Here is a 25,803-nt window from a genome sequence, read left to right on the forward strand (position 1 = left end):
GTATCACCAAGACCCTCCCTGCATTTTTCCAATGAAACCCTCAAGGCCTGGCATTCAGAAATAACCTGCTCCAGGTTTCCCTGTGTTCCCGGCAGAGAAGGAACTGGAAACCAGGCTCCTGTTTCCTGGCTGGGAATCTCTCCACTCCTCCATGATGCCCCAATTTTCTTTGGCCTGCTTATCTTTTCCCACCTTCTACAACCAATCAGCATATACCCAGCAGAGTTGCCCAATCATTCGAGGAGCCAGGAATGCTTACTGTTAGAGACCCCATCACATCACACGTCACCAAAACATTAAAATGTGCCAATGGCGGGCCGGCCCGGTGGCGCAGGCAGTTAAGTGCACGCGCTCCGCTGCGGTGGCCCGGGGTTCGCTGGTTCGGATCCCGGGCGCGCACCGACGCACTGCTTGGCAAGCCATGCTGTGGCAGCGTCCCATATAAAGTGGAGGAAGATGGGCACAGATGTTAGCCCAGGGCCGTCTTCCTCAGCAAAAAAAAAAAAAAGAGGAGGATTGGCGGATGTTAGCTCAGGGCTGATCTCCTCACAAAAAAAAAAAAAAAATGTGCCAATGTCAAATAAAAATCATGTATAACTTTATAAAGATTGGATTGCCTTGCCAGTCTACCTAAAGTTACATTTTAGAGAATTTAAACATTTATTAATTTCAATATTTTAATTTGTTTTCACATCTTGGAGTCAATCAATTATTTTTTCCTACAGCAAATATAATTGTAGATTCTGGAAAAGCATTTGTGCTTCCGGTGCTTTATACACTAAAAAAAAAGTCTTTACTTTTTGTGCATTGGTGAGTTTTCCTTCTTCCGTTTTCCTGTTTACAATAGTCAGTGACCATTCCAGAGTCTGTAAACCATCTGGAAACTCTTGTGTGATTGGTGGGTGATGTTTCATGTATGTAATGCTGTTGACTTGCAAACACGATCTCGTGCACTTATGTCCATATTTGACCAAGAGTGTCATGATCAAATCTTACATTCGCTATGCACGGCATGGACTGCAAAGGGCTTTCTCATATATTATCCATTTGTTCTCATTTGATTCTCACGGTAACCCAGTGAGCAGAACGTGATGTACATTATATTACAGTTACTCCTAACTTTACCAATGAGAATCCAAAGTTTAGGGAGGTGAAGTGACTCACTCAAGGTTATAGAGTAAGTGGCAGAGCCAAGATGAGAATCCACATCTTCTGGGTTTCCTGTGTGCCACGCTGTTTTCAGGTCTTTAATTGGCCCTGGGAAGAATTACTCCTGGAAAAGGAAATTAAGCAGGCTTGAATCACTGGGAAAGTTTTAGCTTTGTGTGTGTGTGTGATGACAGAACTCTAGCCTTGAATATTCTCTATTTGCCCTACAGACAATGAGAGCAAATTAATTAATTTGCTCAACAAATACTTATTTAGTGACGGGCACTGTTGTAGGTGCTGGGGATATAGCAGTGGAAAAAAGACCATGTCTGTCTTGCCTCATGGAGCTCACATTCTAGATGCAACAGATAAATGATACGTTAACAAGTCAATATAGAGTATATCAGATATTGATTAGTATTAAGGAAAAAAATAAAGCAGGGTGAGGGGATAGAAAAATAGGCGAGGGATTGCTATTTTATTTACGGTGGTCAAAGGCAGCTCCAACAGTAAGGTGGCATTTGAGAAAAGACTTAAAGGAAGTGAGGGAGTATGCTGTGTATACTGGGGGCAGACAGGCAGAGATGAGCATGTGCAAAGGCCCTGAAGCAGGGGACATGTTTGGCATGTATGAGAAACAGGAAGGGAACCAGCTTAGCTGGAGAAGAGTGAGTAGATTGAGATGGAGGGACAGAGTTATTGGTAAGAAATGAGGTGAGAGGGGGTCTGGTGAGGAGAGGTGGGAGACAGAGAAGATCCCGCAGGACCTTAGAGGTCATTGTAAGGGCTTTGGCTCTTATTCTGAGAGAGACAGAGATCCCTTGAGGCCTTTGACCAGGGGAATTACACCATCTGACCTATGGTGTTGTTAAAGGATTTATGATGGACTGACTTGCCCTCTGTTAAGATATTCCTGGTTAGTTATATTTCCTCCTTGAACAAGAGTCTCAGTCTTGCTTTGAGAGACTACCATGGGGGTCTTTCTTTTCAAGCATGTTTAAGTGCTGTGGTGAAGTCGAATTTTAGTAATTCATTCATCATCTGAATCAGTGATGGAGCTCCACTTAAGTGCCAGGAACTACCCGAGGCGTTGGGGATTCAGGAGTGAGTAAGACACATAGGGCTCCTGCTCCTCTTACAGTGAAGACATACAGACAGTAAATGAGCAAACACATAAAAGATTTCAGCTAAGAGAAGGGCTAGGAAGAAAATAAAACAGAGGGAGATGCAATGATGATGCCATTGGAGGGGGTACTTTAGATTCCAGTTGGATTCTGAAACGTGGAACTTGAGCAAAAAAATGTTACCACATGTAGAGCAATTTACAGTTTACAAATTCAAAAAGGTTGGCAAGAAAAGTATTATTCTGATCTTCTTTTTAAATGAGGAACTGAGGTTCAGTGAGATTAAGCCACTCGCCCGAGGCACTAGTAAATGGGGTCTGAATCCAAGTTTTCTCTAATTTTCAGCACCAAAGTTATTCTCACAATATACACAACTATGGAACATGACAGTAGGGCCGGGTAACCCTGGGTCGTGGGATGAGGGAATCAGCAATGGTTACGTAAGGCAAGAAGCATGAGCCAAAGCAGGAAGAAAACGCAAAGAGCAAGGACAGTCGCTGACTCCCCCGAAGGTAACACAGCACAACTGGTAGCATACAGAGGGGCTGCCATTCCCACAGCCCCAGCCTCCATAGGGCCCAGCTAATCTGCACCCAGATCTCCACAGAAGGATCCTTGCCACAGATGGCTACTCTCAGCAGCCTGGGCTGGGGGGAGCCCTGGGTCACATGTGGTTTCCATCACTGCATTTATCCACATCATTGTCATCGTATTTGGAAGATGACTGAATCCTCATTTCTCCCTCAGGCCTCTCCAAATTGTGCAGGGGGTACAAGTCAAATCTGGAAAAGCTACCTCATCTTTGGCAGCTCACAAATAGGGAGAGGCTTCAGGAATGTATAGTAATGTCCCATCCGCACCCCTTCCCCCCTTTATTAAAACAGATCTGAAACAACAAATGTGTAAAATTTTCCATCGGTCATGTCACCCTGCCTTGTTATAACCGTGCCCTTGGTCCACACCCCGCTGGAGTTTTCTGCAGCCTGAGGGAAGCAGGGAAGTGTCTGTCCTTCGCTCTCAGTCACTCCCACAATAAACAATCACTAAACAGCTTGCTGCCCTAGGCAACTGTTTGTCCAGCTCCACCAGGCCCTGTGACTTCAGCTGGAGAAGAGGGTGGGAGATGTTCTCTCTAGAGCCAAATTGAAGCTCTGAGGTCAGGGAGCTAGGCTTTGACCAGAAATACTGTTTGGAAGCTAGCAGTACTTTGTAATCCTGGAGGACCTTCAGAGAAACTGGAGGTCTTGATCTGGGTCGTCCAATGAAATTCCCTGGGGGTAGCAGGAACTTGGGGCTGGGGTGTGGGAGGGCAGTTGAAGGAAGGACCAACCATCTGCACTAATTGTAAATAAGTTCATTTCCTGCCTCAAGTTTCTCTTCTACAGCTGGGACAGTTGGCAGGTCTGCTAGTCATCCATCCCTAAGAGACATCTCAAAAACCACCACCCCACCACCACAAAATGGGAATATCATCCTTTTAGAGACTGGGACGAGCTTGACAAGCTTAAATTAACCGGTTTCTCCTCAGCCATTAGAAAATCTTTCTTTTCCACCGTGATTGGATCTCTTAGAAGCTTTCTACAGAATAGATGAAGGGGCTCCAGGAAGCGAGGAAAGGATGCGCACGCAGATAATGGGGATTTAGGATAGGTGTCTTCTCTCAGCACACAGAGACACACACGAAGAACTGTAATCATTCCTCTTGATTGTAATATTTCCTCTTTATTCTTGGGAATTGGGGTGTCTTTGGGGGGAAGAAAAAACAGGGATGGGCTATATAAGGAATAAGGGACCTGTTTAAATGGTGGGGAGGAAATAAAAGTATCGGGCCTCAGAGGGTCAAAGGTGGGCAGGGAGAGGCATCCTTCTGGTCGGCGGTCGTTTTCTATGAAGGCTTTCTTTCCTTCCCCATCCCTCGGGCTCGCCCCACCGCTCCATTTTCAAGCATCCTTCTCCAGGAACCCGCACACTCCCTGCCGCCTGCTCGGGAGGCGTTCCCGGCGGGCAGCCGAGCAGACGGGATCTCGAGGGCGCCCGGGGCAGCCCGAGCGGCGGGGCCGGGGCAGCGCGGGCCGGTCCCTGGATCCCCCGCCGCCGCCGCCGCGCGCCCGCGAGCGCCTCTGGGCGGCGCTGGTTCCCGGCGCGGAGGCAGGAGGCGGTGCCGGCCCAGCCCGGGGTCCCGGCCCGGGCGCGCCCCAGGGCCGCGGGGCTCTGACCCGACCGCCCCCGCTCCGCCAGCCGCGGCCCAGGAGCCCCGCGCTCCCCGAGCCCCCGCGTCCCCCCCGCCCCCTGCGCCGCGCCGCGCCGGCGCCTCGGCCGGCGGCCGGGGGTTATGAATGGGCGCAGCGGAAGCACCGCCCCCCCCGGACGTGACGCTCGGCCAATGGCAGCGCGGGCTGCGTGGATGGATGAGGTCAGCGCTGTCGTGTCGGGAATGGAATGTGTAAGTGTAACATTCAGAACCGGGTAACATTCGGCGACCGAACGCGGCGGTCGGCAGCGATCGCGCGGGGGCCTGCGAAGCGCCGCTCGGGGCCGGCACTGCCCGCGGGGAGGACGCGCCGCCGCCGTCACCCAGCGCCGCCGCCGCCGCCTCCAGCCGGGCCGCCGCGCGTCCCGGGGGCCGGCCCCGCGAGCGCAGGAGTAAACACCGCCGGAGACTCGGAGCCGCTGCAGAAGGGAATAAAGAGAGATGCAGGGATTTGTGAGGTTACGGCGCCCCAGCTGCAAGATGCACTAGCCGGCTGAACCCGGGGATCGGCTGACTTGGAACCGGAGTGCTCTGCACGCGAGTGTGGATGAGTTGAAGTTGCTTTCCCGGGGCTCGCTTTCCACGCTGCCGGGAGGAATCCGAGAGCCAAGCAAATCACTTCGTCTTGCCATTGATTGGGCATCGGGAGCTTTTTTTCCCCCCTCTCTTTCTTTTCCTCCGTCTTGTTGCATGCAAGAAAATTACAGTCCGCTGCTCGCCCGCCCTGGGTGCGAAATATTCAGCCTCGCTCTCTCCCGTCCATTGTGCAACCCAAAGATGAAAGACCGAAGGGGAGAAAGTTAAAGAAATCGCCCACATGCGCTGGATCAGTCCACGGCTTGGGGAAAGGCATCCAGAGAAGGTGGGAGCGGAGAGTTTGAAGTCTTTACAGGCGGGAAGATGGCGGACTGGAGCTGAAAGTGTTGATTGGGAAACTTGGGTGATTCTTGTGTTTATTTACAATCCTCTTGACCCAGGCAGGACACATGCAGGCCAAAAAACGCTATTTCATCCTGCTCTCAGCTGGCTCTTGTCTCGCCCTTTTGTTTTATTTCGGAGGCTTGCAGTTTAGGGCATCCAGGAGCCACAGCCGGAGAGGAGAGCACAGCGGTCGGAATGGCTTGCACCACCCGAGTCCGGATCATTTCTGGCCCCGCTTCCCGGACGCTCTGCGCCCCTTCGTTCCTTGGGATCAATTGGAAAACGAGGATTCCACCGTGCACATTTCCCCCCGGCAGAAGCGAGATGCCAACTCGAGCATCTACAAAGGCAAGAAGTGCCGCATGGAGTCCTGCTTCGATTTCACCCTTTGCAAGAAAAACGGCTTCAAAGTCTACGTATACCCGCAGCAAAAAGGGGAGAAAATCGCCGAAAGTTACCAAAACATTCTAGCGGCCATCGAGGGCTCCAGGTTCTACACCTCGGACCCCAGCCAGGCGTGCCTCTTTGTCCTGAGTCTGGATACTTTAGACAGAGACCAGTTGTCACCTCAGTATGTGCACAATTTGAAATCCAAAGTGCAGAGTCTCCACTTGTGGAACAATGGTAGGAATCATTTAATTTTTAATTTATATTCTGGCACTTGGCCTGACTACACCGAGGACGTGGGGTTTGACATCGGCCAGGCAATGCTAGCCAAAGCCAGCATCAGTACTGAAAACTTCCGACCCAACTTTGACGTTTCTATTCCCCTCTTTTCTAAGGATCATCCCAGGACAGGAGGGGAGAGGGGGTTTTTGAAGTTTAACACCATCCCTCCTCTCAGGAAGTACATGCTGGTCTTTAAGGGGAAGAGGTACCTGACAGGGATAGGGTCAGACACCAGGAATGCCTTATATCACGTCCATAACGGGGAGGACGTCCTGCTCCTCACCACCTGCAAGCATGGCAAAGACTGGCAAAAGCACAAGGATTCTCGCTGTGACAGAGACAACACCGAGTATGAGAAGTAAGTGGCTCGGCTGATAGGGCCTTTGCCGGGCAGCCCTGGGCCCTGTCCACCTTGGTCCAGGTGTGAGGTTGGGGGATGGGGGATGGGGCAGAGGAGTCCTCTGTCCTCTTCCTTCCTATTGGGAGCCTGGGAGTGAGCAACCTGGTGCAGGTGTGTGGCTAGGAGCTGGGGACCAAAAGTTTGAGCTTCTTGGGCAAATGGAAAAGACTGGAGCACTTTCTTGGGCCAAGTAGGCGACAGTGACAGTGCCTCCCTCTTGCTTGGAAAACCGTCAGGGCCATGTGTCTCCTGTGAGAGGTGTGGGTTTGATCCAAGTTTGGAAACAGCGCTTCAGTAGTGGGTGCGGGAGGGTGTTTGTGCAGGGGTGTAGGGACCTGGAAAGGCTCTGAATCCACCCACAGCCTGGAGACCTTCCACCAAGATTGATGCTTTATTTACTTTTCTCAGGAGCAGAGGGAACTGCTTTCCAGCCTCCAATTGTCATCCTTCTGTAATCCTTAAATTTGTGTTAGCAGTGGAAGTGTTGTAATTTTAGCTACTAAACTTTCTGTGCCTGTCTACAACCCTCCCCCTCATGGCATTGACTTTTAAGAAGGGGACTGTAAGCTCTTGGGGCCTGTGATCTTGCATTCATTCATTCATTCATTCATTCATGTATATTTGTTTGTATGTATATATCCTGTCTCCTTCCTAGGAGAGGCTGTTTTTAAAATCTGGGCCTCAGCCCCACTGCTGTAAACTCCAGTTGCTAATGTAGATTTCCCTTTGCCTTTTGTCTTTGTCTATTTGCATGTAAATTGGAGACTGTTACTCTTTGAATGGGTGTGAGATGCCTCCTTACCCTCTGTAGTGAGGCAAGTTTTGTCCTGTTGCTAAGTAACTGAGTTGGATACTTTGTAACCCTTCTCCCTCTTCTTTTTCCTTCCCAGTGACAGTAACTGACATCTGGATTGGGGGCAAAACTAGTTTCCACAAATCTGCTTTAACCTGAGCTGGGTGGGTCAGTTTCCTAGTAGATGGGGTCCCTGCCCCACACTCTGACTTACCTCTGGCTGTGAAAGAGTTAGTGAGCTCCTACCATGCATTTCCACGTTACGCCAGTTAAAAACCAGAGTAGCCTTGTGCTACCCAGGGAAGGAAGGGGAACCTCTCAGCTGAGTACAAGAGGAACTGGCAGAGGTTGGCAGATTTTGCAATTGATTCATGAAATGCAGAATAGGGGAAACGCTTCGCTAACCTGATTGGAACAGGAAGGGGTATGGTGGGAAAGCAGCCCTGAAATGAAGGGTTTGATTGTTGTCTGTGGATTTCCTCAGACACTCAGGCCTCTGTAAGAGTGATTGGAAGGGAAATTCAAGTCCTCCTATACTTGATCACAGACAGTGAAGGAGAAATTACCCAACACTCAGATTCCCCAACCCCCAACACCTCTTGCTTTTCAAGCATAAGAGAAGCCGGAGGCTAGGGTCAATTATGAATCTGTATTTTACTCTTCTTCAGGGGCAGTTATGGGTGAATGTTGGGTGGAGTTGCAATGGATTAAAATTTTCTCACAAAAGAAACACACTATGGTTAGTAATGAACTGCTTTGTTTACACGACATTTACATTGACCTATTCCCGTGGGTGCTTGTAAGAAAAAAATGCTTATCGCCTTTCAGGAATTTCTTTGTCTGGCTTATGGTGGAGTAACTCGAGATGAAGCCTAACCTTTCAGTGTCTTCTAAAGCAGAGTCATCGAATTTTGTAGAAGGATCGTGGTGGTCTTCATTCTTCTGGAGGAGCTGGAGCTGCAATCTCACCTGGGAAATTTGAATTATACATTTATTTGGGAAACACCCTCAATCCACTAAACAATCATATCTTCTTTACCCTCTTATTCACCCTAAAATATTAAATCTCTACATTCCCTGCTGAAGCTTTTTCTCGAGATTGGCAATGAAGGGAGGAAGGGTTGGTTTCTTAGAAACTTGAATTTTTGCTAATTAAATTTAACTAATTTTTGACTTCTTTGTGATTGGGCCAAGAAATCTGACACCCACACCCTTGTTTTGGTTTATGTTGAAAGACCACAAGGGGTCAGGCCCTCGGCATTGGGTCTCACTGGAAAGCTGACATTTAATTAGGAGAGCAAGTTTGCTCTTTCTCCTGAGCAGGGATTTCTTTAGCAGAGTCCCTTCTGGATTTTCTCCATGTTCCCCTTTTACATACTCCAGCTTGACCTTGTTTAATAGGACAGGATGGGGCTGCCAAACATTTGTATCCATTAGTCTGGTCTACGTAGAGTTTTAACTCATTCCTCTTACTGAGTTATCAGAACTCTATATCTTTGAGAAATGGTGCTTGCAAACATGACTGCCTTTTACTGTTGACTTGGGAACACATGAAGATGGAGAATGAAGACGGAAATGTGGTGAGAACGCTCATGCATAGCAAGCAATGCGTGTTGTTCTCTGGAGTAGCAGAACTGCTGTGCTACTTACACTGATGTTTTTATCAGTCCGTCTTGAATGTGTGAGATGCAGGACCCCTCAAACAAGTGCGAATCTCTCCATGGCTTAGAGAGGGAGTGGTACTGAAGTTAGGTCTACAGAAGTCATCTAAGTTTGACTTCTCATACTGATTCATCGTTGACTTTTGATTCATCACCTTGAACGTTAGTTTATCCTTTTGTGGAATGGGGTTTAGACTGCTTCCGGGGTGCTCTAAACATTCATTTGGTAATGGCTTATAAAAACACGATCAATTTTCATCTACTTCTCTTTTTTATTAGCAAGCGCCTAAGACAAGGCTTCAATTTAATTTGTTGCCACAAAGCAACCACATTTAAGTTTGCTTTGGACTTGTGGGGTCTGATAATTAGATTGAAAATTATGGTGTCATGGTCGAATTAGGATACTATAGAATGTATACGAGTGTATCAACTGAAAAAAATTGCTTTTAGTGAAATTTAGCCTTATGGGGTGATAAAGATTTAGTGCTAAATGGTTGAGGACTTCCATCTCACCTTTGTGAAAATCAGACATTTATTCCTAAAGGTATAGAAGAGCTACATAGAATGAAGGAAAATACTTTTCTCTTGTAAAAGAGCAATAATTTTGACCCAGACTTCCAGGATTATATTAAAACATCCATTTCTATGACACCCATAATTAATTTTCATCAGTTACATATATTAGCAGATGTAGACGACACCAGCTAAAATAAGTCGCTGCGGTGATTAGATGATTTGTAATGAGGCTTTAGAGAAATTCTTTCTATTTTACATCCTCTGAGCTTCTTATGCATCCTTACAGAATTACTGTATTTCTGCATGAACTTCATGGTTCAAATCCTTTCAAAGGGCATTATTGTGCAACTTCAAATTTGGCTTTCTGAAATAGAAGGAGAAGGAAATGAGAGGTGGCTTCTATCTTTGACCCCTCCAAGGAAAGCAGTGGTGAATATTTTAAGCAGCTCTTCTGGGAACAGGCAGGATTCCTTGCAGACCTTTTTGACATCTTTTCCTGTGTTTGTTGAAGCTGAACCTCACACTCCTGGGTTTTTTTTTTTTTTTTGAGGAAGATTGGCCCTGAGCTAACGTCTGTTGCCAATCTTCCTCCTTGTTTCCTTTTTGCTCTTTCTCCCTAAAGCCCCAGTAGATAGTTGTACATCATAGTTGTACATCCTTCTAGTTGCTCTACATGGGATGCCGCCTTGGCATGGCTTGATGAGCGGTGCGTAGGTCCGTGCCCAGGATCCAAACCTGTGAACCCCGGTCCGCCGAATCTGAGTGCCTGAACTTAACCACTACACCACCAGGCCTGCCCTACTCCTGGTATTTTTAAGGGTCTTGAAGCTAAGTGATCATTGTGCTTCCATCATCCTCATCTTACAGATGTGGAAACTGAGGGACGGATATTTAAGGGGTTTGCTTAAGGTCAGAAAGCTGGATGGTGGCAAGGGTGGTCCTAGAATGCAGACCTTCTGAATTTTTCCCCTTGACCCACAGTCTTCCGTCTTTAATTACAGACACATGTGAAAGCTCTCTAGCCACTAGATCCTTGTTTTTTTTTTTTTTTTTTTTTTTTTTTTTAAAGTTTTTATTTATTTTATTTTTTCCCCCCAAAGCCCCAGTGGATAGTTGTGTGTCGTAGCTGCACATCCTTCTAGTTGCTGCATGTGGGACTCGGCCTCAGGATGAACGGAGAAGTGGTGCCTCGATGCGCACCCGGGATCCAAACCCGGGCCGCCAGCATCGCAGCGCGCGCACTTAACCACCAAGCCACAGGGCCGGCCCTCACTAGATCCTTCTTGATGGTGTTTCTTATCGGATTTCTCTTGGAATCCTTTGGGAAGCTGATGAAGTCTTTGGACAAACTTTGCAAAAAAAAAAAAAAGCACATACATGTACCATTTGTCCTATAGTTTTAGGGGTTGACACACAACCTCTACTAAGGCCATCCTCAGACTTATGAACTCTTGCTCTAGGGCTTAACATTTTGCTTTTCATTGTTAACTAACGTGTAGGTTCCTGGAGCTCTTTAGTCTAAGTAGGAGTTTTTGGACCTTTCAATTTAGCCATAAGGAGTTTAGGGAATAAGCTGTGAATTAACTGAATGATAAGTTGAATTCAGATGCATTTATAGCAAAAAGAAAATGTGCACAAGACAAGTAGGAATTTTAAATGATTATTTGTGTATTCCCCATCATCCCAAACTATGTTAACAGACACCTTTAGCAAGTTCATGATCCAGCAGTGAACCTTAAATGAGTGTTTTCCTCCTCCAAAATGAAAGGTGAAAATTGTACTTTTCAGGTTTTAAATGTAAAATACTAGCGCCTTCCCCCCCACAGATGTTTGAAAGCACAAAAGCATTTCTAAAATAAACCACATAAGCACAGTTTAAAAATAAACATAGGGCCAGCCCTGGGAAAATTATGAAGGTGGCAAGTGTGTCTTCTGACACTGAGGTTCTAGTTCTCTCTGCTTCCCCCTTTCTCACCTCCATCTGAACTTGCTTTCTGGAGAGAGAGCACCTGAGATCCTCATTTACAAGGAATCCCCGAATAGAGGTTGAGGTGTTGGTGCTACTTCTAGGGACATTTACATTTTGATTGAGTCCAGTTCAACAACTGATGGTTCAGATTGGAACCTGTGACCTCAGCTAGAAGCCTGTAGGAATTTGCCATTCAGAGAATGGCTTACGACTAAGGCTTGGGCAGGTCCCACCTATGGGAGGCCACCTTTGGTCTCCCTGACTGTGACAGCAGCTTTGGAATGCACAGACTTGGCAAGAGGGGCGATGTCACACCCTCAGGTGGTGATTGTTCTGTTTGTCAGAAGGCCCACAGATGTGCCTCCGAACACTGCTAGAAACACTTGCCAACATTGACCTTGACTATGCCGTGGTGGCCAAAGGTTGTGCCTGATAGGGCCTGGCTGCTTCACTCACAGCCAGCTTGCAAGGTGTCTTATCAGGCCACTTTACAGGTGTGTAAACTGACCAATTGTGAGGTTGCACAGCTTGAAAGGACTGAACTGAGGCTACAGCCCAGGGTTCCTAGCTCCTGGTTCTCTTGTTTTCACTGAGGCCTGCTGCTACCTCATTACGTTCACTTTTCAGCACGGTCTGCTCAGAGTGAACTGGGTCAGGCTGAGTGGTCATTGGATTCTGCAGTCTCCAGAACATGTCCCATGTTCAGACATGAACACAGGAGCTCACGTTTCCATGAGCTTAATGACTAACTGTTTTTGCTTACAACTCTTCCACTCTACTAAACAGGGACTCCCTCAAAACTGGAAGATTTGTCAAGTGCCTATTATTTGAGTTTACCTTTATTAGCTCATTTAAGCCTTTCAACAACAGTGTGAAATGGGTTAAATCCCCATTTTACAGATTAAAATGCAGGCCCCGAGATGGTAAAGTCAGGAGCCCAGAGTCACATCTAGTGAATAAATGGCGGTGTTTTAACCAGGGGTCTTGGATTCTAAAGATCATTCTCTTTTCCTCTACAAAATGTTACGACTTTCAACAATCAAACAAAATTTCTCCCTGTTTACATGTTAGTTATTAGTGAGGTGAGTGTGATTCAGGTGTTTGTCTCTCAGACCTTTTTTCAACTGCTTTCCTTTATGAACATGTTTCCCAAGAAAAAAAATTGGCTCAGAGATGTGATAAAGATTGCCCCTAATTCTGACATTAAAGGATGGAACTCTTCCGTTCAAGGAGCATTATAACTTTGTTTACGTAGATTCTACTTTTAATTCTCTCCTAAGAAAAGTGAGCAAGGAACTGTGTGACCTTTGCCCTCACTGATAGCACCCTGTAGGGTTTCCTTCTGTATTGTAAGTGAAGGTTAACATGGGCACTGGAGTGACTATTCCCCCAGCTAGACAGTGTGAGCCAGTAGAAATGGGAGACCCATTGGAAGATTCCATTTCTTTATTTTTTATTTTATTGAGGTGGTTTATAACATTGTGTAAATTTCAGGTGTACATCATTGTATTTTGGGTTCTGTATAGACTGCATTGTGTTCACCACCAAAAGTCTAGTTTCCATCCGTCACCATACACATGTGCCCCTTTACCCCTTTCATCCTCGCCTCACCCCCTTCCCCTCTGGTAACCACCCATCGGTTCTCCTTATCTATGTGTTTGTTTGTTTATGGAAGATTCCATTTCTGACAGAATGGGCTAGGTTCCTGGAATGCACCACACTACTGCTCCCAAATTCTCAGTCTCCCTAAAGAAAAACAGCACTTAAAAAATTAGAAAAGTTATACACAGCATTGTGGGAAATTGGGAAAATACAGAAGATATGATTACACAAATGAATTTCTTCTCTAATCCCCATGATAAGAGCTCCCCATTATAAGAACTAACCACTATTAAACTGCAGTGTCGTCGGCCTGTGGCAACACCCATATATGCCTCTATAATTATATCATTCTATCTCTGCATATCCAAGTACCTTGTAGAGATATGTCCATTATTATTTAATCAATAGTAAGTAAATAATGAATTCAACACATTTTTTTAGAATGTCTTGTTTGTGCCAGACACATAGATGTTGAAGGGGCTGAGCTGCTGCCATGAGCAAAACCAGCTCTTGACCATTCTCTTCACCATTCTAGTCTGTCACTTTTATAAAGTTGAAGTTCAGACTTGAAATATATTTTTGCATGTTGCTTTTTTCTTAACGTTATCCAAGAGCATTTTTCTGTTCTACTAGATAGGAGAATCCTATTAAAATAGGATTTTTAATGGCTGCGTGATTTTTTTTTCTAACTCATAGCTGTACTGTAGTTTATTTAACCATTTCCTTTTCTTAGTTAGAGATTTAACTTTTTTCCCATCTTTTTTGTATTATAAGTCTGTGAAGAATTTCATGGTATTGAGTATTTGTTTTCTTCTTGACTAAGGTCTCTGTCAGAAAACAACAGAGAACTTCCTCTTCCCCCACCCCAACCCAATCCCTTTTGGAGGAATAGCCAATTTTAACGTGAGTCTGAGCACCCATTTAGTGAACTAGCCATCATTAAATGACTGCTTAGATAAACGTTTGTAGGTGTTAATTGGTCCTGCAGGGGGGCTTTGAAGCTCCCATAGCTTCTGTTCCCTTTGAAGTTTTGTTTTTGCTCAAGCCAAAAACCTCCCTGCAGCTCTTCCTGAGCTGGCGCCCTCAGACTTCTTCCCCCTGCACTGTACAGCCTTTCCTGCGATTTCAGATTCTGCAGGCCTAGCTGGGTAGATGTCATTGTTTTAGCTAGTGGTATCAGTTAATCAAGGATCTCAGTTCTGTTTTCTCTGGTTGTTGACTCCATGGTCCATTGGAGGTGAATTGGGGCAGGTGGCTTTACTTTTGGCCATCCAGGTAAGGTCTGGGATTCTAAGTGCACCTGAGGGACTATTCTAAGTGATGTAAAAACCGAGACAGGAAACAAAGTGAGCCAATAGTTTGCGCCTACTTGTGTTCAGGGCTTTCTTTTATCACAGTTGCTTTGAACAGCAATGAGATTTGCCGGGATACACTTCCTCGGTTTGTGGCCCCTCTCTTCTTCTGGGAAGCCCTTTAGAAGACAGCCTGTGACCCTGGACCAGGGAAGTAACTGACCCACGCTGACTCTGGGACTAGATGCTTAACCTCTCAGCCTCAGTTTGTACATCTTGGGTGTACATCTGCAAGTGGGATCATGACACTCACCTCACAGGGTCTTGAAGAGGTTCAAATGAGGCAGGGTGTGTGAATGTACCTTGTAAATGCTAATGTGCTTTACAGGGTGGTGTTATGATTAAAAACCATCTTCCTGCTATTTTATAATCAACCACAGAGGTTCGCTTAGTTTCATAACTTGGCTCTTATTAACTAAGCCACAGAAATAACTCTGCTTATCTCTTCCTTGATACTTCATCCCCAGGAAATTGTGGTAGGTGCTCTGGAAGCCCAGCCATTGGTTGTGTGGGTTCTGGAAAGACCTCCATGGGGCCTACAGGCCAGAGCTTGCAGGTGGCATGGGGCAGGGGTGGGAGGAGGTGGAGGATGTCACTGGTGCAGTCAGGCACTGCTGACTCCACGTCCTCCAAGTTCCCTGGTTGACTTCTCTAAGAATGCAGGTTCTCCCTTTTGCAGTTGACTTGTACCCCCTCACCAGTTGAGGGTGACATTCAGAGGGACGTTTTGTCTGAATGGAGCTCAGCTACTCCGTAGCTTCCCTGGGCTGGTTCAGCAGGCTATGAGATTGCAAAAATCACTCAGGCCATCTTAAGTCACAGGATGGATAGATTGGGAGGCATGTGGAACAGAAACTGAACTGGAACTGCTCCAGTAAGTTCTCAGGACCCAGCATAATACCTGGGATTGGCTCCTTTCTTCCCACTCTGGGCCTTCATATCTCCCTTGGCTAGCACGTCTGTCCCTGTGAGTATCTGCCAACTACTGGCCAGTCTTGCCTGAATTCCCTCTTCCAGGCCCTCATCCAAGCCTAGTTGGCTTGACTGGTGATCATTACTCCTTCTTGGAAGAGCCATTCATATCAGGCCACCTCTTGGGTGTCAGTGGTGACCTCATCAGTTAAAAGATTGCCCTGTCACTGTGCCATTCTTGATTAAATTGGTGGCCATCCTTTGCACAGAACAGCCTAAAGTTGCTTCCTGGAACAGGGGACTGTGGTTAGGGGAAGTTGGCTGTGGCAGGCACTGTTGAAGCCATATCCTGTTGGCACTGACATATTTGAGCCCAGTTGATGATGATGATAACAGCAATGGCAACTAATATTTTTTGAGAGTGTACTGTGTGCTTGGTAATGGGCAGTATCTTCTTCAATCTTTATGTCCACACTAGCAGGAAGATACTCATTTTAGATGCAAAACCAAGGCAGAGAATCTTTAAAAGTGACTTGCCTAAGAGCACACACCTAGGATATGAATGGAGGCCATCTGGCTTCCAAACCTGTGTTCTTACCCAGGGCACCGTACTGCCTCTGCACAGTGGAAACTGATGTCATAAAGACCACACACTCACAAATAATAGTGTGGTTGATTTTTAGAGTATCACTTGGGTTTCTCACCTAGAATTTATTTAATCTTCCTTTAGAGAGACAATTCTAAACAGTTCGGTAATCTGTTTTCTCAGCCCACAGTAGATTAGAAGCAGTAAATTTAAAGAGAGAGGGATTCTTGCAGAAAGATCTGGGAAGAAGGGACAGCTGGCAACCCAAAGGAAGGAAGCAGGCCAGGAAATTATAAAATGTAATACCCAGAAGAAGTAAAGAGGCAATTTAAGAACAGCTGACCCAGTGCCCATGAGTGTATCCTACAGACTCCTCAGGAGTATGCCGGTAAGTCCCACCACCTCGCATTGTGCCTGTCACCAACCAGAGTTTCTGTAAATATTTGATGAACTGCACCACAGTACAGTGTAGACCGTGAGCCATCACTTGTGTACACTGTCCTTTGTTTAAGAAAGTAGAGGAACAAGTAATGCATTTTATAACTTTTTTAACTCCCATGGTTAAAATAAAAATATTTTGGGGTTCCTAAGAAATAACCTCTCCATTTGAAAACTTGTCTACCAAGCTTAGCAAGTTCTCCAAGGGCTCCAGGTATGTGGCGTCTCCTTTGAATTAGTGTTGGAGTTCTGGTGTTTGTTGCTAACTCAGATTTCTGGGGTTTTATGACACATATCAGTACTTTAAAGTTATAAGAAATGACAAGTTTCCTGGTATTGCGGTGTGGGTCTGTGATGCTGGCTGTTCTTGATTCACTAGTGCCTGAAATGACTTGGACTGTGGGCTCAGGTAAAGACAGTAGCCTTGGGCCAGAGCTGGCCTGCTCACCCAAGGTGTGGAATATGGAGGCTGCGGATTGGAGAAGGGAGGTACCCATAAGGGGGTGAAGGGACATCTAGTCTGTTGTGTAGGGGTTGCCCTGGCAGGTATGTTGGGGCACATCTTCAGCCTGCTTTCTCCACATTCCTAGGGGTGCCCAGGATGGTAACTGACGGATGGAGGTATAGAATGGATTTTGCACTTCCTACATACATTCCAGCACCCTGACAGATTGGTGGAAATCATCCACAGCACTGCTGATAAAAAATATGACCATGCCACCACCCTACTTGAACTTGCCTTTGATGCTTCTCTCATAGTTCATTCACATGATGTCAAGTTGGGATTGGTCCCACTCTGCCTGCCTCTCCATCCCCAGCCCCATGGCAGAGCCACATTCCTCCTCCTTCTCCCTCTCCCCACAAGCCCTCTTCTCTCTTTCTTGGAAAGCTACCCTCCAGCTCCATCTTACTTCTTCCAGAGTCGCTTCCTTGATGCCTCAGACTTGGTCAAATTCTCCTGGTATGTGCTCTGTTAGATCATTTAATACTTGCCACAGCTGTGGTAAACTGTTTGTTTTTCTCTCTACCCAGTAGATTGTACATGCCCTGAGGGGAGGATTTATGTTGGTTTTTTATTAATTTACTCAACAGATACTTATTGAACACCTACTGTGCGCAGGCACTAGGGATTCAACAGTGAATAAAACAGACACACATCCCTGCCCTCAGGATGCTCACTGTCTAGTGGCTGGAGGCTGACACCATAACAGTTATGGCATATGTTAGAAGGTGCTAGATGCTGCGAAGGATAGCAGTATATGGAAAGGAGTTAGGGCAGCGGGTCTCAACCTAAGCAGCTTCTGAAAATAGAACCCTGGTCCTAATCCTGGCCAGACTCTTGAGGGATGAAGTTCTAGGTTTTTATAAAGCTCACTAGGTGATTTGGATGCGTGGTGAGAGTGGGGGTGAGGGAGGGGTTTGCAGTTTAAATATGGAGAGGAAGGAAGTCCTCTGTGGGAAAGTGACACTGAGCTCACTCACCGTTGGGTCTTGACAGCCTAGCACTACACCTGATGACCCATACTAGGCACTCAGTTTTTTTTGGATAAATGAAAAAAAAAAAAATTACATTTATTTAACTGATGGAAATGTTACCACTGTTGACCATGTATTCAAAGGATGGATTCTGTAGATGTCACTCTGGTCTACAGTACAGGCCTCCCATGCATCCTCCAAGTTCTATTGGGTCATTTGCTGGTTCACTCAGAGTTTCTTTTTGTTTTCAAATGGGATGTTTCTTCCAATAAACTTTTTTTTCTCAAGGTAGTTTCTTCTTTTTTTCACTGTTCTGTTGGATGTGAGTATCAGTAAAACCAAATTAAAACGAACTGGGGGGTTTGTGGCATACTACGAAACTGAAGAATTTATTGCTACAGGAGAAACCATTAAATTGGTCTTTTTATCATTGAATTTTAACATTCTGTAGATATTGGGACTTTTTATCCCCCATTAATTGCAATTTTTCTCCCAAGTGGTTGGTTGAATATAACTTTTGGCTTACACTTTTTGCTTAGGTTACATCCAAACTCTGTGAACTGGTACTGAAGCATAGCCCCAGAGTCTATAGTAACTTGGTGCTTAATTGAGCTATCAGGCTTCTAATGAATTCATATTGAGATTTATCATTTAATTAAAAAGCAAAGGGGAAAAAAAGCAAAGGGAAGGTGTACAGTTGTTTCTCCCACTGGCCTTCATTTCCTGTGTTTAAAATCTCCTGGCTTGTTTGTGTAGCTTGTGGGATTGTATGTGATATTGCATAAAAGTTCTGACAATGTATAGAAAAAATGGAGGATGCACTGTACCACAATTACTTGCCTTCTTACTAGGTCCTAAAAATCCATTCAGATTTGGTGGCAATCATATGACACTTGTTTAGGTATGAATTATGTTTTATGTTTTTACAAAGCTTGGTACGGTCATTTTCCAAAGTGATTTCTAGGTCTGTATATCTGAACCAATTTGAAAATCTAATCAGAGGGAATCTAATACTGAAATGCTTTTGCTTTACTGAGAGGCAGAGAATAAATTTTTCTTGAAAATACTATTTCTTTTATGCTACATGCTCCTTTAAAATTCACACTGCATTTAAAAAGCTACCTTTAAGCAACACCTTTTATGATAACTGCGTTTTTAAGTATGCAAGTGTAATGTTGCAAACCTGTAAATGTAGGGCAGTCTTTTATTGATTCAAAAAGTAGAAATCTATAATCTTTTCTGAATTTAGATTGTAGAGCTATATTACATGTTTTTACAAAATTGAACAGTATTTTATGTTAAGATAAAATTTAAGTACCTCGATGTTTAGTACAGTTAAAAGGTGGAATAATATTTTCCTGTACTTATTTTAGACTTAGCTGTGTCTAAGGAGTAACCCAAGTAGGATAAAAGAGGGCAAAAGGATTAAATATGAAAATAAATCTTTTTTTATTGAGATATAATTGACATATAACACTGTATTAGTTTTAGGTGTACATCATAATGATTATATATATATATATATATATATATATAGCAAACTGATTACCACAATAAGTTTAGTTAACATCCGTCACCACATATCATTACAAATTTCTTTTTCTTGTGATGAGAATTTTTAAGATTTACTCTTCTAGCAACTTGCAAATATACAGTACAGTACTGTTAACTCTAGGCACCATGCTGTACATCCCCAGGACTTACTTATCTTAAAACTGGAAGTTTTTACCTTTTGACTCCTTCACCCATTTCACCCATGCCCACCTCTGGCAACCACCAATCTCTTCTCTGTGTCTATGAGTTTGGGTTTTTTTAGATTCCACATATAAGCGAGATCATACATTATTTGTTTTTCTCTGTCTGACTTATTTGACTTAGCATAATGCCCTCAAGGTCCAGCTATGTTGTCCCAAATGGCAAGATTTTTTCCTTTGTTAAGGCTGAATAATATTCCATTGTGTGTGTATGTATATATATGTGTGTGTGTATATACCCCACATTTTCTTTATCCATTCATTTGTTGAGGGACACTTAGGTGCTTTCCGTGTCTTGGCTATTGTAAATAATGCTGTCAAAATGAATCTTAAGTTTCTATAAAAGTAAGCTCAGAAATGAGTACCCTTAAATTCAAAGTATGAAGTATATATTCTAGGGGGTATTGGTAACTGTTTGAGCCTCCTTGGACCTCAGTTTCCCTCATCTGATTTTCCTGCAGAGACCTGTGAGCTCATCTCTGATTGGGGCTATCAGGTGTGTACACATATGCGTACGTCTGTATGTCATATGTTTGTCCAAAGAGAGGAGCATGATGTTCCATCATGCTTTCGTGGTGTGAGATAGTTTTGTCTGCAAGGAAGAGCAATAAGGTTATGGGAATGACCTTAAAGATCTAGTGTAACTCTTGCATTATTTAGATAAGGAAACAGAGATCCAGAGAAGTTGGGCAACTTGCTCAAGGTCATGTAGCTGGTTGTGACAGAATGGAGAATGGGACACATATCTCTTGACTTCCAGCCAAGCATGGCATGGAGGTTATACACATGGGCTCTGGAAACTAGTGGCTTGAATTTGAATGGCGGCTCTGCCACTAGCTGTGAAACCTTGGGCAACTTCTCTGCTTCCGTTTCTTCACTTATAAAATGAAGATAATAATTCCTACTTCGTGGGGTTGTTATTGTGAGAATTAAATGATTAATATTACACATAATATGCTTAGAACAGTGCTTGGTACATAGTAAGCACTCAATCAATAACCATTGTTACTGTCATAAATCTGTCTGTTCCGTTAAACCACGTTAGACTCGCATAACTTGAGGCTTACCATTTGTGTGTTTCCCATTGTTTTCATTTCATTTCCTTCATTTGACCTATCTGTTTACAGCTCATTATAACTGTGGTGTGCAATATGATACAGTAGCTTGCCAGTCAGACAGAAGCTCAAGGTGGTTTGGCAAGTGCCCCGAATTCCAGCCACCTGTTGTAACTGTTGCCAAAATATAGATTTCCATTTCCCGGAAGCTGTTCAACCAAGGGTGCAAATCATTCATATGACTTTTATGTCGTTAAAAATAATTCTCCTTTTACAAAAGTATTATGTTTTCCACTGGTCTATGAAGCTGATCAATCACATGGGTCTTCTTGTTTCTGCCTCTTGAAAAAGCTTATAAATGATGGCAGATGTGCCAATGGGATCTCCTGAAATGGCTTTCTGAGATATACTCATGCAAGATAGAGAAGATAAAATTATTTTTTCTTCTCTAGCAATTGAAGTAGCCAAAGGAGCCATCCCGTCATGATGGGGTACTTAGCAAATCAGGAAGTGATAACAGTGAATAACTTTCTACCTTTAACAATTTGCATGGTTATTAACACTTGACGACTTTTTCCTTTAAGATGACATGAGCAGCAACAGAACCAGACCTCCACACCGTTTCTGCATGCCGAGTTTAAGCAGTGTGTGCCTATCCTTGATGGTACACTTATAAGAACATCAGGGTGAACATTAGGGGGCACATTTTAGCCTGTTTTGAAGATCTGGGAGAGTTCAGACACATTGTTAACGTATATTTTCATTCTTTCTCCCAGGAGACACAGCAGCAGTTATGAACAAACACGTTAGAGCTTTTCTATAATGCCATTTGTGCCACCAAATCCAGATGTGATCTGATTCCTACTGGATTCCACACTGTAGCAGGCCTTGCTGTGACTGGGATACAGCACGGGTCAAACCCTGTCCCTTGAAACTTCACCACATCCAAAAAAAAAACAAAACCTGTTAGAACAGGATTACATCCTTGCCATAAATCACAGAATCTTATTGAGTGTTCTTTAACGTCAGCTTTTAAAAAAGAGCCTCCGGTGAATACTTCACTACGTATAAGTAAAGTGAAACCTTCCTGCCCTCCTCTCACATTTGATGTTGCATGGCTCCAGACAAAAAGCAGGTGTGTATTTTACGCACACTGATGACTATAGACCTGTGTTTGTATATGGAGTAAGTATTCGAAATCCAAATTTATTTTTCTGAGAACATTCCTAGGTCCAGTGTCAGATATTATTTTCTACCAAGAATCAAGGTGCTGTTTTAAAAAGTACTACTATTTTGGTCCCCCCTCTCGTTGTCCCAAAGTTCTCTCATCTCTTCTCTACAAAATAAAAAGTACCCTTCTTATTCTCAGTAAACTGACTTGTAGATTCAGGTAGCAGTGAGATATTTCCAATTAACTCATTTAATTAGATGGGGTGAATTAATTGGATTTTTTGGACATGTCTGTGAAGGTCTAAAGTACTCACTTTTGGAATTCCCAGGTCAGTGGCTCGGGTGCTTTCTCAGTTTGCTCCTATTCAGGACAGGGTGTAAGACCTATCATTTGAAGCCTGTCATTTGAGTTCCTCTTGGGGGTATAAAAAGGGTCTAGTGATTTTTCAGATAGCAGGGCATAAATCAGCAGGCCTTTTGGCCTGCCCTTCAACCCAGGGCATTCCCTGGTTATCACCCATCTCGTCAGCAGAAGCCTCGGTTAAGCATTTCTCCGTCCACACAGAGCAGGTGAGATGGTAACCTCAGGGTTTGTTTCCAACACGTGCAGAGGGACTCACTCTGATGTCTTTCTACCCCGTCTGTTCTCTCACCCTGTGTAATGTTAGGGGTCTGGGCCTGTAGGCCTAAGGTCCTCCTTATGTCCTGTCATTCAGGGCCCAGGGACATTCTGGGATGTAGACTGGGGGCAGTTTTAAACCTTAGATCATTCTACCTTGCCTTATAATTATTTAGTCTTTGTCTCTCTAGGTTGATACACCTTCCTGGGTCAAGCTGGTTTGGTCTCCTCTGCATCTCAGAGTTCACCCTCCACTGCAGTAATTTACTTGACAGGTGCTGACTTAAGTGTTACTGTATTTGATTAGCAAGTTGTGGTCCTTTCTTTAGTCTAGAAATTCCAGAACCAAAACAGATGGAGGTAAGATTGGGGCACATTGTGGTATTTTTCATCTTTTTTGTAGTTTTCTTTAGTATATATCTTTTTCAGAAATACATCAAGGGGGCCAGACCAAAAAAAATATTGGGATCAAATATGCAGTACCTCCTTTCATGGTGGAAAAAGGCAACTGATAGGATCTTTTTTGTTACACTTTGTCTCCAGATATCTTTTAATCACAAAGTTATTTGGATGTTTTGCACTTTATATTCTGCTTGGACTCAAATCGGTAAATCTTGTCTCAAGACTTGTGTGTTTACTTTTAATCTGTTTCCGTGGCATTAACAATGCTGAGCACATAGTAGATCCTCGAGAAATACTTGTCGAATGAGTGTCTTTTGGTCATGGTGGCCTGTTAATGCAGGAAGGCTTTTGGAACTGAATTATTCGAATTCTTTAATTTTGTTTGTAATAAACAACCCAAAGGGGATGTTGAATAGAAAAATAAGTTTAGAGGAATCCCCTACCTCCCCACCCCACCTTGAGTTTCTACATAATAGGAATAAAATTAGAGATTCATCAAAATCAGATGATGATTTGCAGCTTTGAAATAACTTTTGATTGTCATTTTAGCTACAAGTAGGTTCTTGGTCAAAATTCTGTAATATCCCTAAAAGGGATAGCCCTTGCTTTCTTGAACTTGAAGTGCATTGTATTGTCTAAGATGGGCCTCAGTTCTTGGCCAGGTACAGTTTCTATTGCTTCAAAGCTTGGTTCCTTCTGGGGAGCAGGCTGAGAGAGTGAAGTCATTGAAGAGAATTGTGGTGGAACTCTCCAGGCATCTCCACACAGAAGAACCCTCTGCTCCTTCCTTTGGTGCTTTGACTGCCCCCCTCCAAGGAAGGGACCAACTGTGCTGTTGGGACCAGAAACTCAGCCCCCACTGTCTGCTGATGAACAGGGCAGCAGCATGCCGTACTCAGCCAACCACTTGTGGTGCAATCAGCTTTCCTGGACTCTAATCCCATAGCATAAACCGGACACAGGAGGCACAGGGATACAATTCTGTGGCCTCATCCACCAGGGACGTGGTTTCCCACAGGCTGGCCTCAGCGTCCACGTCCCTAAGGCACTTCATTCTTTTTTACAGCCTGCGGTTGACACTTATTTCTCCGTAGGGCAGCACCTGGCACCTCCCACTACCACTGACACGGATGCATTTTTCGCACCTCTCTCTCCTGGGTACTCTTGAGCCTTATCAAGGGACCATCAGAGGCACTTCTTTGCGGCTGTTCCCGAAAAGCCCTCCCTCTAGTCTGAGTCACCTCACCCTAGTCTCTGCTTCTTCCTTTTGGTTAGTCTTTTTTCAGTAGCCCTCCCTCCTTCCTGTGAAGGCTTGTGTTCATGTGTAAGCATGTGCACACACACACTCACACTCTTCCTGTCTCCTTGCTCTCCCCTATCCCACGTCAGGCCTCCTACTGCCATTCAAGTCAAGCTGTTCTGGCGCATAAGGGTTCTCACCTCAGAAGCTCAATTTTACATTTAACTTTTAAGATAGAGCTGCTCAAGGGTTATAGCATAAACCACAGTCTGGTGAATTTTTTGAAAAAAAAAAAATATATATATATTTTAAATCCAGATCGCAGAAGTAATACTTGAGCATTGTTCAAAGTTCAAACATTACAGAAAGTGAAAGTGACCTATAATATGTCCCCCATTTACCACCTTTAACAGTGGAGTGTGTATTTCCTTCTTTCTAGGCACATAACATTTTATTTCTTTTCTTGAAAATAGGATCATTATATATATATAGCCTCTTTGGTAATTTCTTTTTGTAATCACTTAATTATATATTATGCCTTGTTCCATGTCAGTACGTATAGATTTCTCCCTCAATTTAACAGCTATAAGGTATTCTGTTGTGAAAATAATCCTTTGGTTAGATTACAATAGAGTGTACAATGTGTATTTGACTACTGATCACAGTTTGTCTTTCTGGATATTCACCCCCAATTCTTGGATTGAGAATGAGAAGTAGCTTAAATTTTTTTTTTTTTTTTTGTGAGGAAGATTAGCCCTGAGCTAACATCTATTGCCAATCCTCCTCTTTTTGCCCAGGAAGATTGGCCCTGGGCTAACATCGTGCCCATCTTCCTTTACTTTATTTGGGATGCCACCACAGCATGGCTTAATAAGCGGTGCATAGCTCCACGCCTGGAATCTGAACCCATGAACCCCGGGTCGCCGAAGTGGAGTGTGCGAACCCAACTGCTACGCCACCGGGCCGATACCCTAAATTTTCTTTTTTTTTTTTTTTTTTATCAAAATGAGGTTTTTTTGGGAGGATACCTAAATGCTTTATTTCCTCAGTTGTCCACCCCTGTTTAAAAATCTATTTTAAAGCTAAAAAAGCCTTAGGATTTTAATTGCTTTTTTAAATATAAAAAGAATATGCAGTTTATTTTTTCCATTTAGCCCAAAGACCAAAGTCCATTAACAAAAAAGACTATCAGTCTCATGTAAAGGAAGCAAGGAAGGCTTTCCCTGAATCAGGGCTACTCTGAGGTTCAGAATTGCAGATGGTGCAAGCTGGGGTATGACCCACTGAATAAGTGTGATTTGGAAAAGGTTCGTTGATATTCTTTGTGGAAAGTTGGTTGGGAGATAGAATTGCAAGCTGTTTCACCTTACTTCACACAGTGCTTTCAAAATGTCTGCTTATATTCTTTCTTGACATCAGTGAGTACAAATCCTCACTGGCTAGATGATATCAATGTCTAGGACTAGGGTGGAGAGTGGGTCTTACTAGGATTTGATTGAAAACAAACAAGAAAACCAAAGCAAGGGAAAAAGAAAAGGATACTGTATTTTTCTCATTATGGGACTAAAATGCTGCATGCTGATTTTTCCTTTTCTGATTAGAACTGATAATTGAACAGATAGGATTTATTTCTTTGGGGTCAGTAAGAAACTGTCAAATTTTAGTTTGTTCTTTTCTCTGTTTCCCCCCACTTTTTTTTTTTTTAAGCATGGCTATATGAATCAGATTCCAGCCAGTCTTCAAC

General features: G+C 44.0%; 1 protein-coding gene across 1 annotated transcript in view; it reads left to right on the forward strand.

Moving 5' to 3' along the window:
- Positions 1-4,737: 4,737 nt before the first annotated feature.
- The window catches only part of EXT1 (exostosin glycosyltransferase 1), a 276,254-nt gene continuing 255,188 nt past the window's right edge, over positions 4,738-25,803 (forward strand). The window contains exon 1 of the mRNA XM_004431120.2: positions 4,738-6,472. Within this exon, the coding sequence (XP_004431177.1) occupies positions 5,511-6,472 (962 nt within the window). The 5' untranslated portion in view covers positions 4,738-5,510. The remainder of the gene's footprint in view (positions 6,473-25,803) is intronic.

Source organism: Ceratotherium simum, chromosome 23, assembly GCF_057802395.1.
Source record: "Ceratotherium simum simum isolate JZ-2026a chromosome 23, ASM5780239v1, whole genome shotgun sequence".
NCBI lineage: Eukaryota > Metazoa > Chordata > Mammalia > Perissodactyla > Rhinocerotidae > Ceratotherium > Ceratotherium simum.